This window comes from Nannobrachium achirus (assembly GCF_963921795.1).
Source record: "Nannobrachium achirus genome assembly, chromosome: 15".
In the NCBI taxonomy this organism is placed as follows: Eukaryota; Metazoa; Chordata; class Actinopteri; order Myctophiformes; family Myctophidae; genus Nannobrachium; species Nannobrachium achirus.
The window spans coordinates 813,683-830,000 of record NC_137822.1 but is presented as its reverse complement, the minus strand read 5'-3'; the positions used below and the strand labels follow the sequence as shown (position 1 = coordinate 830,000).

The 16,318-nt window shown below is 40.8% G+C and overlaps 1 protein-coding gene across 5 annotated transcripts in view; it reads left to right on the top strand.

The window, feature by feature from the left end:
- Positions 1-16,318, top strand: part of dab2 (DAB adaptor protein 2) — a 40,263-nt gene that overhangs the window by 5,938 nt on the left and 18,007 nt on the right. For 4 of the 5 annotated variants that reach the window (XM_080742977.1, XM_080742978.1, XM_080742974.1 and 1 more), the window contains exons 2-7: positions 1,979-2,033; positions 6,108-6,408; positions 9,045-9,184; positions 11,563-11,661; positions 14,624-14,755; positions 15,518-15,601. In XM_080742977.1, coding sequence (XP_080599103.1) covers positions 6,273-6,408; positions 9,045-9,184; positions 11,563-11,661; positions 14,624-14,755; positions 15,518-15,601 — 591 coding nt within the window. In that variant the 5' untranslated portion in view covers positions 1,979-2,033; positions 6,108-6,272. The remainder of the gene's footprint in view (positions 1-1,978; positions 2,034-6,107; positions 6,409-9,044; positions 9,185-11,562; positions 11,662-14,623; positions 14,756-15,517; positions 15,602-16,318) is intronic. The other variant, XM_080742975.1, reaches the window with a different exon arrangement.

The following is a 16,318-nucleotide window of genomic DNA, read 5'->3' as shown; positions in this document are numbered from 1 at the left end:
CATTAACGACTTTAGCCCTATATACTCTTGCTATTTAAAAATAGCCGATCTACAAGCTCACAACGCGCGCTGTGAGCATGATTTTTATACATATCAAAACGTGTCAAATTGGACCTTCTGCATAATGAACTTTAAAAAGTTAAAACGTGAAAATAGCTATTTTTTGCTATTTTCTCAAGAAATGTGATACTGTCAAAATGTATGTATTTTGTCCAAAATATTGTGACATTTGATTTTGTCCATATTGCCCAGGTAGGCAATATAGTGGGTCTATCAGTAAATGAACCACTTCATCCATATTGCACAGCCATTCTCAGCGAAAGCTTTGCACGCAATAAACAAAAACAGCAAAGACACTAGTACAGAGCCCTGGGGGACTCCTCTCAATCATATAGGGTTTAAGTGGTTAACATCAGCTACCAGTGTTTAGACCTTGAACACGCTGTACACGGCTGGAGGAGCGAACCAACCCACAGCTGAATAACATGAAGGTTTTATTGCTTTAGTGCTATATCCCTTGTGATGTAAGCCATATGACTGAGGCAATACTTCAACGCAATGAATTCTGCCATAAACAAACACTGTGCGCAGGGCGGCTGCATGCCTTGTTTACAGACACTTCTTCTCTCTCTCTCACACTCACACACACACACACAGGGGCGTCACACCAAATTCTGGGCCCCCCATGAATGTTAACCATTGAAAAATAGCAGATATACAAGCTCACAGCGCGGCACCGAGTGCCGCGCTGCGAGCTTGTAGATCTGCTATTTTTGAAAAACTGTGAAAATGTGTGCAAGAAACCTATGTTTCCAACTTTCCATGTCAGTGATGCTCAAACTTCTTCATGTGAAGGACCCCCAAAATGACATGTATTTGGCCACGGACGCCCATCTCAAAATATTTAGTTCCAGGGACCCCCCAGAAGCAAAATTTGAGTTACAAATGTTCGCTTAAAAAAATACATATATTCAGATTTGCAAAAATGTTCACGACTTAAAATAGCAGATCTACAAGCTTGCAGCGCTGTGAGCTTGTATATCTGCTATTTTTCAATAGCTAAAGTTACTAGGGCCCCTCCACCTTGGGCCCCCCCCCCCCCCCTTGTGATGCCCCTGCGCACACACACACACACACACACACACACACACACACACACACACACACACACACACACACACACACACACACACACACACACACACACACACACACACACACACACACACTTTTGACAGTGGCTATTCTTTTGGCAAACACTATTTGTGCTTGTGGGATGACAATCTACAAAGACCGAAAGGGGTTTGGCACTGAGTCCCAATGCACCGAATGACCCCAGAGTTCTTATCTCTGTTATCATGTTTTAGCCACTTTCATATGAATTAAACTATATCCAGTTATCGTTAATGATAGCTTCAAATTACATTAAGGCTGACTGACTGATTGTCTACGGGTGTAGGCCTATACTATGATTATAAAACCCAATTGAGCTTGAGCTTGTGTTTGTGTTTGTGTCTTACCATTTGACAGATATGTACAAAAATATATGTTCAATTGTTCATGTATATTATTCATCTACAGAAACATCAGTCAATCACTCAATCACTCAATCAATCAATCAATCAATCAATCAATCAATCAATCAAGTAGGCAGCGATGCTAACCCAGTACAACCTAACATTAGACTGGAATATCAAGTCTTTTTGTCTAAAATTGCCTGCATCCACCATTAGAAGACATGTATTAGGCCTATAAAAAAAGTGCAGGTTTGAAAGATTTGTCTTCAAATAAGAATATCGTTGGCTCTGAAGCGCTGTGTCGGGACTGAAAGTCGTATATTTTGTTGATCAGCAGGGAATCACGGGATCTCTCGGCGAGCTAGCGTATAAGATTAACTTAATTGCTCAACCTTTGGCCACTTCCAACCTTTGTTCTGCCCTGCCGTAATTGTAGCTTTCTTCTTCTCCCTTCCTGTCAGCCTAGGTCAGAGGAGACAGAGTAGGATCTGGAAGTGCTCCTGAAAGTCCTGAAAGGTACGTCACACACAGGAAGATTAAGAGTTTTCTCTTGGTAGCCTTTGACGTTAGCTGTCATTGTCTGAATTTATAATTGAGCCATTATCTAACCTGTCCACCTGTCGAGCCTGATTTGGTGTCGGTCGCTGAGAATAGTTGATCTACAAGCTCACAACGCGCCGCGGACGCGGCGCGTTGTGAGCTTGTAGAGCGACTATTCTCAGCACTCGCTGTCGTACAACGGATCACTGTTTTGAGGTTTCCATTGTTTAGATGGCTTATCTGAAAGTGGGTGTCAAGGCTATGCTCGCTCACTGTGCACAGAAGCCCTTTGCTTACCAGAATGTCATGTATGCCTTTGCATGGACATTGTCCAAACAGAGGCAGGGATATCTCTCAGGTATATTATTGCTTAGGTCATCTCAGACCAGTGGTGGAAACGTAACATTTTACTCAAGTAACCCACTGTAACTCTGAGGTACTTTTTCTCGAGTATTTCCTTCCCCCCCTTTTTGAGCGGTGGTCACAACGCTCCTATACGTGGCCGTGTGTGTGGGTATGCGTGTCTGTAGCCTGTGGCCGTGTGTGTGGGTATGCGTGTCTGTAGCCTGCAGTAACCTTTTCTGACCACACATGTTAAGGGAGGGGCGCTGTTGTTCAGACTCACATTCACACACACACACGCACGCACGCACACACACACACACACACACACACACACACACACACACACACACACACACACACACACACACACACACACACACACACACACACACACACACACACACAGCCTCCACCGCTCAGTTCACACGAGTGTGATTTTTTTTAGACTTTCTATACTTTTACTCCTCTACAGCTCAGAGACAAGTAATGTACGTACTTGCTTCTACTTACTATTACTTACATTTATATGCTGGATGTGTTTGCAATCTGCACAAGAAGCTTTCCATAGTGCCAACTATCCATTGAAATGTGTCTTTTGCATGCACTATTATGCATACTGGACTTTGTCATTGATTTGCCTGTTATTTGACTTGTTCTGCACTCCTTTCTTCTCTATCCACTCACTCTATGGGCCCTTTTTTTCGTCCTTCCTTAAACCCTTTTGCCATTTTTTCAAAATATTTTTTTAATATTTCAAATAGCTGATCTACAAGCTCACAACGTTTCAAAGTAGATCAGCTGTTTTAAGTATTTTAAAATGTTTTTCAAAATAGTAAAAAAAGACAAAGTAGTTTAGGAATAAGGGGTAAGGCATGGACGAAATATAGCTCTATATCTCTTACTGTAAATGCAATATACTGTCTGAGAGCTTGCTCAAAAAAACAAAAAAAAAGAAAAGAAAAGAAACCGTTACCCTCATTTACTCCTTTGTGAAAAGAAAACTCGATTTTAATTCGGAGAATTCAAATGACAGTACAGGACGACTCACGTCAGCGCTATGAATTGGAATTTTACACGTACGAGACCTTTGTCATTAAAATGCCTTCCTTTGCAGTATTGTGAAATTGTTACGAGTGATTCAGTGACACATGATGGGTTCTAGTATGGGCTAAAGGGTGCCTTCCATGTCCTCGTCCTAACGAGGTCATTATAGGATTCCTGTATGTTCGTCTATGTCAGGTGGAAATAAATGTCCCAAACTGCAGTGTTTCTCAACCTTTTTTTCTGCATGGGCACACTTTTCATGTCCCAAGAATCCATGGGCACACCAACATACTACGGGGGTGTAAATATCGTCACTGTCGGGAAGAAACCTTGTATCTCCAAGTTTCAAATTTGTACGTTTCTTCGCAAAGTAAAGCCCTGCTTCATCATACAAGGCTGTCGCACAACAGTAGTGAAAACAGCCGATCTACAAGCACACAATGCCTCGCACCGCGAGGCGTTGTGTGCTTGTAGTTCGGCTGTTTTCACTAGTTTAAATAGTTTTTAAAAGGATAAATACAATACTGGCTTTCAAGCAGTTTCAAGGGGCACACTTGACCCTTCTCAGGGGCACACCAAATGTCCCCAGGCACAGTGGTTGAGAAACACTGCTTTAAAGGATTCAAATAATAATAACAATAGCAAAAGTAGCAGATCGTGAAGCTCAAAATGCGGCACGAGTGTTTTGAACCTGCTACTTTAGATGCTTTGTGTGACGCTATAGCAGTGTTTTTCAAATGGGGTACATGGAGGTACTGCAGGGGGTACTCAGAAAATTCCCCCCAAAAAAGAAAAATAGAAGTCTAAATCATGCTAATATTGTAGTTAAATAATTGACTACAGTTGAATTAGGAGGGGAGAAGACATTTACTGTTGTTTAATGATGACACATGGAGAAACTTCATGAGCCTGAGTTGCTAAGCCAGATTACATGGTACCAGGCAAAACTGGGATGTGTTTTAAAGTTGTTTTAAATGTATTGAAGTTATTGACATGAAAACCGTTTGAAACTCTCCATTTCTTACTTTTGATTTTATATTCTTGAAATGGGGGGTTATCATAGCATCATACCACTATTTATTTATGTTTTAATTGCAGTTTTATAAGAAAAAAAGTTGTTGTCGGGTAAAGGGGGTACTTGGATTCAGAAATCAAGGAAAGGGGGAACTCAAGCCAAAAAAGATTGAGAAACACTGCGCTATAGTATGATCAAGTAGGGCGTTAATAAAAAAAATAAAAAAAATAAAATCATCAAAAGTTAGCCCGATAGCAACGTATTGTTTATTGCCACAGTTCTCAAACTGTTTAGTGTCAAGGACCCCCAAATGAATATCGTCGTTGTCGGGTGGAAACCTTATATGTCCAAAACTGTTCGTTTTGTATTTATCGTTTTAATAATGATCTGAACTAGTGACTAGCTATTTTCACTAGTTTTGTGCAACAGTCTTGTGTGATGAACCAGGGCTTTACTTTACGGAAAAACGTACACATTTGAAACTTGGAGATACAAGGTTTCTGCCCGACAGTGACGATATGTATTTGGTGCCATAACGTGATGTGTTTGAGCGTGACTGCTCTCGTCTACTTGCTATTTGCAGCAATTTGAAACATATATTAAAGCATGTTTGACAGTGAATGCCGGAGCAGGATTATATCCTTGTCAAGCATTTGATTCCGAAGCGTTTTAGCTCGGGACCAAAAGAGAGATTTGATGTCTCAGCTTGTAGATTTGCTGTTATGGAGAAATGTGGAAAACTTGGGAAAATGTGGGATATAATTTAGACAAATGTTCTCCTCTGTTACAAAATATGTTCAGATGGGGGCAAATTAAATCAATTGGATGGTCCTTGACTTGACATTTGAGATCCATAATCTACCAGCTCACAACGCGTCGCATCTCAGATCGGCTATTTCCACTATTTCTGAAAATGTTTGAAAGTATATGAAACTTTTTCAACATGGAAACGATTGACGATTGTGAAAACATAATTGCGATTATGTCAAACAATTGCAATTAGACGATTATGTAATAATTGTGACAGACAGGCCTACTGTACATTATGTACAGTACGTTATGATGCCCTCTAGTGCAGAGGTTCCCAAACCTTTTTGTCTCAGGTCACCCCATAAATATTTTTTTAATCCGAGGCACCCCTACATTATAATTTTCCACTCCCAGCACCTTATATTTATAGCATATCATCGTTGTCAGGTGGAAACCTTGTATGTCCAAAACCGTTCGTTTTGTATTTATCATCTATAAAATGTACTAAACTAGTGAAAACAGCAGATCTACAAGCAGTTGTGTGCGGCTGTTCTCACTAGTTTTGTGCGACGGTCTTGTATGATGAAACAGGGCAAAAGACGTACACATTTGAGACTTGGAGATACAAGGTTTTTAGTGATTATGTTGCGAGGAAAACATTGAGAAAATAGCCATTTTGGTTAGAACTGATAGAAAATAACTTTGTACTTCAAGTTTAAAATGATACTAAATAATATTTTTTCAAGTGTCCAAATAAATTCCAAATATTATCAAATGATCTCGCGGCACCCCTGGACTGCCGTCACGGCACCCCAGGGTGCCCCGTCACCCACTTTGAAAACCCCTGCTCTAGTGTGGACATAACTACATGATCTATTCTGTCCTCTGTGTTGCAGACGTACACAATCAGTGATGTCCTGCTGAGGTAACGTATCTGTCCCCCCCACCCCGAACACGGAGCTGCTGTCCGGTGACGTCTTCCCGTCCCGTCCCGTCCCGTCCGTCTGGTTTAGCCGTCTGCTTGTGGTGTGAGGCTCTCCCCCCCCTCCCTCCCTCCCAGCATGTCTACAGAAGTGGAGAACAGCGCCGCGGCTGAGGCCCCCGCCGCCGCAGCCGACGACTCGGCCCCCAACAGCGCCCCCACCTCGCCCGCCACGGCCGCCTCCAAGACGCCTTTCAAGAAAGGCGTGAAGAAAGGTACGTGATGCAGAGACTGGATCAGTGTTTCCTTTTTTCTGCATGGGCACACTTTTCATGTCCCAAGAATCCATGGGCACACCAACATAATACGGGGGTGTAAATATCGTCAGTGTCGGGAGGAAACCTTGTATGTCCAAGTTTCAAATTTGTACGTTTCTTCGCAAACTAAAGCCCTGCTTCATCATACAAGGCTGTCGCACAACAGTAGTGAGAACAGCAGATCTACAAGCACACAACGCCTCGCACCGCGAGGCGTTGTGTGCTTGTAGATCGGCACTAGTTTAAATAATTTTTAAAATGATAAATACAATACTGGCTTTAAAGCAGTTTCAAGGGGCACAATTGACCCTTCTCAGGGGCACACCAAAGGTCCCCAGGCACAGTGGTTGAGAAACACTGGACTAGATCTCTGTTTCCCAAGCACTGGGTCGGTGACCCAGTTGTGGGTCGCGGACACATTTTTATGGGTGCGTTAATTTTTTGTTTCCTACATTTTGGTTTTTTAATTATCATTTCAAAAATATTTTCAAAAACCATTACCAAAAAAAGCATAATTTCATAATTCAAAACATTTTTTCTACGTAATTTCATGGATAAATAAAAGAAAAATCGACGAAATTCCATGAATTAGAATACAAATGTTCTAGAAGTAGTGAAAATTGATGATCTACAAGCTCGCAACGCGGCGCAATGCGGCGCAACGCAGCGCAACGGAGCGCAACGCAGCGCAACGCAGCGCAACGCAGCGCAACGCAGCGACGTGTTTTGAGCTTGTAGATCTGCTGTTTTTAATAGTTTGGGGCCCGAGCAAATGTCTGATTTCTGTTTTGGGTCAGGAGCTAAAAAGTTTGGGAACCACTGGACTAGATTATAAATAACATGAGCAAAGTGGAGGGAAAAGTGTACTCAAGTCTACACATACTCAAGTAAAGAAAATGTAAGTGCAGTACTTGAGTAAATAGCAGCTCTACAAGCTCACAGTGCCTCGCATTGAGACATGTTGTGAGCTTGTAGACTTGTGTAAATTGCTTGACCGCAAATGCTAAGATATTACCGGTAGATGTGTTGCTTTACCTGCAATACCTGTTATCCCTAGTTTCTTTGAAGCACAACAGACAGTGTTGTCTTTGCACTCCACTTATGTTTTCACTCTATAAGGGGTTTTATTTACCCTGTTTTAGCTGACCAGGGTTCAGGCAATTCACTGAACTCACCAGGCCTGGAATTTCGTCATTTTAGGGGCAAGGCCACTTGGCCTTTGATGTTGTCCATTGTTGTCTAAACAAGATGTTAGTACATTGAAAGAATAGGTTGAATTTAAGGGTTAGGGATGATAACCTAATCTGCAGTGAAATAGATAAATGATGGTATTTACAATCTGATCCATGCTCAGCCCAACCCTAACCCTAACCCTTGAGGGGCACAACACAAGGCCAAAACACAAGGCCAAACTGACACCTGAAAAAATATTATTTTAGTATAACTTTTCAGTATTTTCAGTCAGTTCTAATCAAAATGGCTATTATCTCAATGTTTTCCTCGCAACATAATCACTAAAATATCGTCACTGTCGGTCAGAAACCTTGTATTTCCAAGTTTCAAATGTGTACGTCTTTTGCCCTGCTTCATCATACAAGACCGTCGCACAAAACTAGTGAAAACAGCCAAACTACAAGCACACAACGCCTCGCAGTGTGCTTGTAGATCTGCTGTTTTCACTAGTTTAGTACATTTTATAGATGATTATACAAAACGAACGGTTTTGGACATACAAGATTTCCACCCGACAACGACGATATGCTATAAATATTAGGTGCTGGGAGTGAAAACTATAATGTAGGGGTGCCTCAGATTAAAAAAAATCCTTATGGGGTGCCCTGAGACAAAAAAGTTTGGGAACCCCTGTTCTACACACACATCTATTGGCGAATAGTGACAAAGCACAAACCGAAAGTTTACAGAATGCGCTGGAGTCTATGAGGGAAAAGTGTCATCTCGAGGTTACATGAACCACGTGACCGGCACTGTTTCTGACCCCGAATTGGCAGAACTCTCTAATACAAGGCTCTGGTGTTGGCATGTTTGCAGGGGCGTCAATTGGGTATGGCAGGGGTATGCAGCTGCCATACCCTGGGTCCAGGGGGAAAATAAAAGTTGCTTTTAAATATAAATCCACATGTCTCGTTGTCTATCTGTGCTGGTTATTATGTAGTTAAATTACAGTAAAATAACTACAAATGCCAAATGTAACAAAATGGTCACTTTAACAAGGTATTATAATGATATTTTCCACACTTGTATTCTCCCCATCTTGACAAAACTGTATATTCCCAGGTTCCACAGGTCAGCTGCACAGGTGCAATGCATTAGTGTTAATTGTGGTATGTTTACTAACATGCCATGTTTAGCTGCACTTGAACAACCGTTCCAGGCTGCCATATCCAGCCCAAGAAACAGTACAAACAGGGGGGGAAAATAAAATGTACTTCTTAAAATAAATGTATCATTCCTGTTGCTAAGGTATGGCAACATGACGTGTCTTGCACGCGTGCAAGAGACCAGTCATGTTGCCATTAATTCCTTAGCTTTTTCTGAACTGACGCCACTGCACGTTTGTCCCCCATGTTTTGTAGTTGCGGAGAAGACAGATGAGTACCTGCTGGCCAGGTTCCAAGGGGACGGCGTGAGGTACAAGGCCAAGCTGATCGGCGTGGACGACGTCCCGGAGGCCCGAGGGGACAAGATGAGCCAGGACTCTATGATGAAGCTCAAGGTGACGCATCACAGCTAGCGATGGGACCATAATCGCTGTTATCGTTTATCGTGATTAAAAAAACACTCACAATAATCGTATTGTGGAGATTTAAATTTATTGTGAAATTATCCTCCGTCATGCACTGGGATCAATTAACTTTTTATTTGCCGAGCTGCTTATCCGGTAACATTTAAACCCTCTGTAATTGGTAAAACGGACCTACTTTTTTCCACTCACTACCAAATCTATTTGCCAAAAAATAGCCGATCTACAAGCTCACAACGCGTCACAAGATCTGCTATTTTCTGCCCCGGGATAATGGATGTTGGGAATTTTTTTTGGATTATCGCGATAATATCGTAAATCACACTTTTTTTGAGTCACAATAATCGTGACATGAAATGTTCATTTCGCCCCATCCCTAATCACACCCCACAGTCACATCCTCAGTGTTGAAGCATGGGGACTCTATTTGGTAGAGGTCTAGGCTTACGGGACTCCCTCTTTACCAGGTGTTTCGACCGGGTGGGCGTTGTTTTGAGGTTAGTTTTAGGCATGAATCATTTCTGTTAGGGTTAAGGTTAGGGTTATAGGCATAGTTTTACTGAGGTTAAGGCCAGTGGGTGGAAAGTAACCATTGTAAGTACATTTACTTACTACTGAACTTAACCCATTTAGAACGGGTACACATTATTGTGTATCATAATTTTATGCTTGAACTATTGAAAAATAGCAGATCTACAAGCTCACAGCGCGGCACCGAGCGCCGCGCTGTGAGCTTGTAGATCTGCTATTTTAGAAAAATCGTGAAAATTTGAATTTTGACCCGATACTATAAGTGTCTTTTGAATCCTTCTAAGATTTTTTGAAAAACCTATGTTTCTGTCAGCAATCTAGCTCGCCATCGTCAAAGAAAAGGTCCTTTTCACTTAAATGGAGCTCAGTTAGCCTGTTCTTGAGAGACTACTATGTCAGTGGTTCTCAAACCTTTTCATGTGAAGGACCCCCAGAATGATATTTATTTGGCCACGGACCCCCCATCTCAAAATATTTAGTTCCAGGGACCACCCAGAAGCAAAATTTGAGTAACAAACATTTGCTTTGAAAATACATATAGTCAAAGATTTGCACATATTTTCACGACTTTTTCAAAAATAGCAGATCTACAAGCTCGCAGTGAGCTTGTATATCTTTTCACTGGTTAAAGCATTCAATAATTCTAGGACTAAAAGGGTTACAATTTTGAGGTATTTGTACTTTACGTCAATGGCGATCGATATCACCAGTTAGACTAGTATACTGTACATCAGGGATACTCAAACTTCTGAACCAGTGGGCCACATAACAAAAAAGGTCAAGGGGCCGCGGGCCAGTTGATAAAATGACATTATAACTTCTCTCTTTTATTTGCTTTTATTTCCACATAAGACAAGTGCAATGTGCATTATTTTATGGCTTGGAATTCCATTTATATTCTGTCAATGACACAATTTGTAATCAAAGTAATTTGCAAAATTTTGCTCTCTTTTTAATACTTCTTAGCATATTCCACACAAACACTAAAACAAACTAATGTACATTTGTCTGCTATTTGTCTGGGTTGTTGTCTATCTGTCTGCCTGCTATCAAGTGGGATAACGTTAAAGATAGCTGAGCACATCTCTTTCAATTGCTTCACAATGTTATTTATGACTTGGCCCACATTCAACACAAATGGCTTTTTACAGAAAATAAACTTCGAAAATAGATAGTTATGGAAAATAAAATAAAATAAAATCTACTTAAACTAGATTACCCAGACTGTTTAGCTACCAAATGGCTAATGATGCAGTTGTTAAGTAGAGCTACAGTACATCTCTCTTTCATTTGATTTCCTACAACTACAATGAGGTTTTGGCTATGCTAAATAGTCAGACAGAGCCACTGGTTAAAAAAAAAGAAAAAAAGAAAGAAAAACAATTGGCGATTTCAATGGCCGCTTTCAATATGTTTTGGCCATTATCTCGGGAACGCAAGGTCCAATCTGCTCAGTTTAAAGCTTGTTGGATGCGTGACTTCGAGGACATTAAGCTGGTGGGCCAGTAAAAATTGCGCCACAGGCCGGAAGTGGCCCGCAAGCCAGAGTTTGAGTATCACTGCTGTACATTCATGACAAGGAAACACCATTGGTTCTCAAAGTTTTTAACACAAATCTTATTTTCTGGGGAGGTCCCTGCATGAAACATTTTCAGATGGGGCGTTCGCAGGCCAAATATATATCAACCTCTACCAAAATGTCCTTGTTTTTAACTGTTTTTTTTACACTGCGTACGGGCAATGTGAGTCATGACCAGAAAAACAGCGTGTGTGAAAACAGGGCATTCATTGTGTGTGGTGTTCACTGTGTGGTGGTGCAGGGTATGGCAGTGGCGGCGCGCTCCCAAGGTAAACACAAACAGAGGATCTGGGTCAACATCTCCATGTCAGGGATCAAGATCATCGACGAGAAGTCTGGAGTAAGTATGCTCTTATTTTACAGTTATTTACACCTTTCTGCCTCGCCCAGTTGCTTAATATTATTCTATTACTAGAAATATTGATAACATTTGGAATTTATTTGGACACTTGAAAAATATTATTTAGTATAATTTTAAACCTAACCCTAACCCTAACCCAAAACTTATTTTCAGTCAGTTCTAACCAAAATGGCTATTATCTCAATGTTTTCCTCGCAACATAATCACTAAAATATCGTCACTGTCGGGCAGAAACCTCGTATCTCCAAGTTTCAAATGTGTACGTCTTTTGCCCTGCTTACATACAAGACCGTCGCACAAAACTAGTGAAAACAGTCGATCAGCAGTAGATCTGCTGTTTTCACTAGTTTAGCACATTTTATAGATGATTAGATTAGATTATTTTACAGTTTTGCGCTTGTAGATCGGCTGTTTTCACTAGTTTTGTGCGACTGTCTTGTATGATGAAGCAGGGCAAAAGACGTACACATTTGAAACTAGGAGATACGAGGTTTCTGCCCGACAGTGACGATATTTTAGTGATTATGTTGCGAGGAAAACATTGAGATAATAGCCATTTTGGTTAGAACTGACTGAAAATAACTTTCAAGTTTAAAATTATACTAAATAATATTTTTTCAGGTGTCCAAATAAATTCCAAATATTATTATCAGATGATCTCGCCGCACCCCTTTCTACCTCGCCCAGTTGCTTACCAAAGACATCATCGGTAGGGGCGAGTTTGGTCATTTCAAACAAGATTTCTCTAACTTGTAATATTATTCTAACTATTAATCCACCGAATGTCTGTCTGTCTCTCTGTCTGATATGCCCTTATGGCGTCTCCGCCATGGTAACAGCTGCATATCCGGCTAGGATCGGACTGAAACGCTGCCCAAATTTGGAGATGACTAGATAAACTAGTTATTCTGTTAGAATAACCTTTTGACTGTAACAACCGGAACTGTGACCATTTCCTGATAAGTAACAGTTTTGGGCGTAAAAGGTTTCCACACGGCAGCAATGAGACAGTGATTCACTGCCATTAGTATTTTCATTTCCCGGTAAATGTTTCTGTAACACAAGTAATCAGTAATGTGTCACATTGACAGGCATCATAAGCCTCCCTGCACAAACATGCAGTGGCCCAAAGTTTGTGACACTGTAGGCCAGTCAATCTAAGCTAAAAAAGGGCCTGACCCAAAAGAAATCGCACTAGTAATCATTCAGGGTTTTTTAGGATCCTTAGGGTCATCCAAAAAAAACATGTTAAAAGTTTCCCATTATATTCTTGGTGGATCAAGGTGAATTCAGGGTGTTCAAGTTTGGGTCCCTTCACTTACTACAGACAAAAAAGACCCCCAAAAGAAACTTCTTTAAGTAGCATGTGAGGGGTCAAACTAGTTTTTTTTTTTCATGATTCTGAATCCATTGCAAGCATTTGTTTTGCACAAAAAGCATTCCTTGGGCAAAAAACAGACCCGCAAAACTATGGTTTAGTGATGAGTCGTCACTTTTCTGGGGTCAGCTCAGTTTTATGGGGTCCATTTTGATATTAAGGATATATATGGGAATGCCCATATTTGGTAATGTCCATATATGGGGCATGTTTTGACATAACATAACTATCATGAAGGGGTCTCCATATTTGAGTAACTGGTCCCATATACATCACTGGCCAGATATGTCACCCTGAGGTCGCAAGTCACCCAGAGGTGTCTTACTAGTAATGTCATTACACCATCTTCAATTGATTGAGTGATTCTGGGGAATATATACTGTAGGTGGAGAAACTATAAACCAGCTATGTTATTTTCGAACAATTAAACACAACATTGGCCACACACAAGACAGCTGACTTGCTTCCCATTTTAATTTCTTCAAAAGTATGTTTTGAAGTGCATTTGAAGAAATACAAAAGAGGAAGCGTTTCAGCCGGTCTCATGTGTGAATCCTTCTGCTCGTTACCACTTCAGCCCTATACTTCTTTAAGCAACGAATAGAAAAAAAGAGTGTATTTTTTTTTTGCTACTTTTGGAAACGTTTTAACCCATTTAGAACGGGTACACATTATTGTGTATAATTATTTTATGCTTTAACTATTGAAAAATAGCAGATATACAAGCTCACAGCGCGGCACCGAGTGCTGCGCTGCGAGCTTGTAGATCTGCTATTTTTGAAAAATTGTGAAAATTAGAATTTTGACCCGATTCTATAAGTGTCTTTTGAATCCTTTTCAAATTTTTTGAAAAACCTATGTTTCTATATGTCAGCAATCTGGCTAGCCATCGTCAAAGAAAAGGTCCTTTTCACTTAAATGGATCTCAGTTAGTCTGTTCTTGAGACTACTATGTCAGTGGTGCTCAAATGCTTAAAGGTGATACACCATGCATTTAAAAAGTATTTATGTCATATTGTTTATGTCCCAAAAACGTTTTTCAAAAGGTTTGAGACTAAATTACCACTCCTGAATAGAGAGCCTCTCTCATTTTTGAATGGCTCTCAGAGCATTTCAGCTGCAGTACCACCTTTGGCCTGAACTGCGCCAACCCCCTCCAAAATCTTTTTGAAAAAAAAAAATCTTTTTTGAAAAAGATTTTTTTTTTGAAAAAAAAAAAAGTTTTTGATTTTTTTTTTGTGATGACGTCACAATCGGCCGATGACGTCACAATCGGCAGCAAATCTGGACAGCCTGTTTTGAGAACCTGTGGGATACTTTTAACCTTCGCCTTCTCAAAACCAGAGAAAGACACAACGGTCAGAAATGGGACTTTGTGAGGATAGAAGGTGCTAGTGGGACCCCAAAAAAAGGTTTTTAAAATAGGAAAAGTGAAATTTCATGGTGTATCACCTTTAAAGCATTCAATAATTCTACGCCTGAATGGGTTAAAATGCTTGAAAAAGCACACAACGCTGCGCTTCTCCCTGCTGAGTGACGTTGTATTATGTGTCTTGTTGTCAGGTCATTGAGCACGAACACATCGTGAATAAGATCTCCTTCATCGCCAGAGACGTGACAGACAACAGGGCGTTCGGCTACGTGTGCGGAGCCGAGGGGCAGCATCAGTTCTTTGCCATAAAGACTGCACAACAGGTAGCGCACGCCACACACGCATACGCACACATTATGAAAATGTCTTCTAAATCCTGACAGTTTTCTAAAAAAAACAAGAAAAAAAGCCTATGTTGCTGTATTAGTGGTTTTCAAACATTTCCATGTAAAGAATTATATATAATTGGCCACCAACCCCTCCATCTCTAAATATTTTGTTCCAGAGACCCCCAGAAGCAAAGTTTTGATGTATGTAAAAGTATAAAAAGTAGTATAAAAGTGTTTTTTTTTTTATTATATATTATTGTGACAGTATGTTAACTCATTTTGCTCGGGACCCCACAGTACCACCCACCCACCCATTTTACATAATATTTTACTACTGGAGTTGGCATGTTCTCCCTGTGTCTCCAAGGGTAGGTACACTCACTAAAAACATTTTAAAAAAAGCAGTAATCCTGGTCTCTATAATGCCTCCCCCCTGGCACCTGATGGATGGGAAAGGAACTGGTTGGAATAACGTGTTCCTTCCATGCGCTACGTCCAACCGGGGAAACTCCCCCTGTCAGGTGAAAAGAAGCAACTTGGACTCCTCATGCATAGAAGGAAGCATGAGGTCAGTCCGTTGTCTCCCCAACTTGGAGGTCAGTTTGTTGCCTCCCCAACTTGGCAGAGGGAGTGTAGCGCCCAGGATTACGTTAGATAATTGACACTGGGTGAAAAATGGGTTACAAAATCGTGGGATAAAATTTACTACACAAAACTGAAATGGTTTGGCTCTGTGCGCTTCCTCTCCCCACACAGGCAGAACCGTTGGTCGTTGATCTGAAGGACCTGTTCCAGGTCATCTTCAACCAGAGGAAGAAAGAAGCAGAGGCATCGCAAAAGGTAAATGCTGCTGCTATATTCAGTACAGTGCGGAACACAGGCCTACGGAGGAGTATGAATTTGTCATATCAGCTTCCATCTGTAGTAAGGGGATATCTTAAAAAGTCCTGGAATAAATTCCTTACCAAAACTTGTCTTCACCAATGTGTTTGTAACAATTGGGTACGGCAGGGGTATGCAGCTGCCATACCCTGCGTCTAGGGGGGACAATCAACGTTACTTTTAAATGTAAATCCATGGAATGTCTCTTTGTCTATTTGTACTGGTTATTATGTTGTTAAATTACAGTAAAATAACTACTGTACAAATGCAACATTTAACAAAATGGTCACTTTAACAAGGTATTAGAATTATATTCTCCCCATCTTGACAAAAATGGTATATTCCCAAGTTCTGCAGGTCAGCTGCACAGGTGCAATCCATTACTATTACTAATACTAACATGCCAAGTTTAGCTGCACTTGAACAACCATTCCAGGCTGCCATATCCAGCCCAGAAACTGTAGAAACCCGGGGAAAAAGCGGACAAAACCAGATTTTTACGGGTGTGCGGATTGAGGACTCCCATCTTTGCCATACCCTAGCTTTTGTTGAGCTGACGCCACTGGTTTGTAAAGGTGTCTAGTAACACATCTCACAAAGACTGAAATTCAGTTTCCCTATAGATGTTTCTGTTACAGCTGCTGAAAGTTGGGGGCCCATTAACTTAACTATACA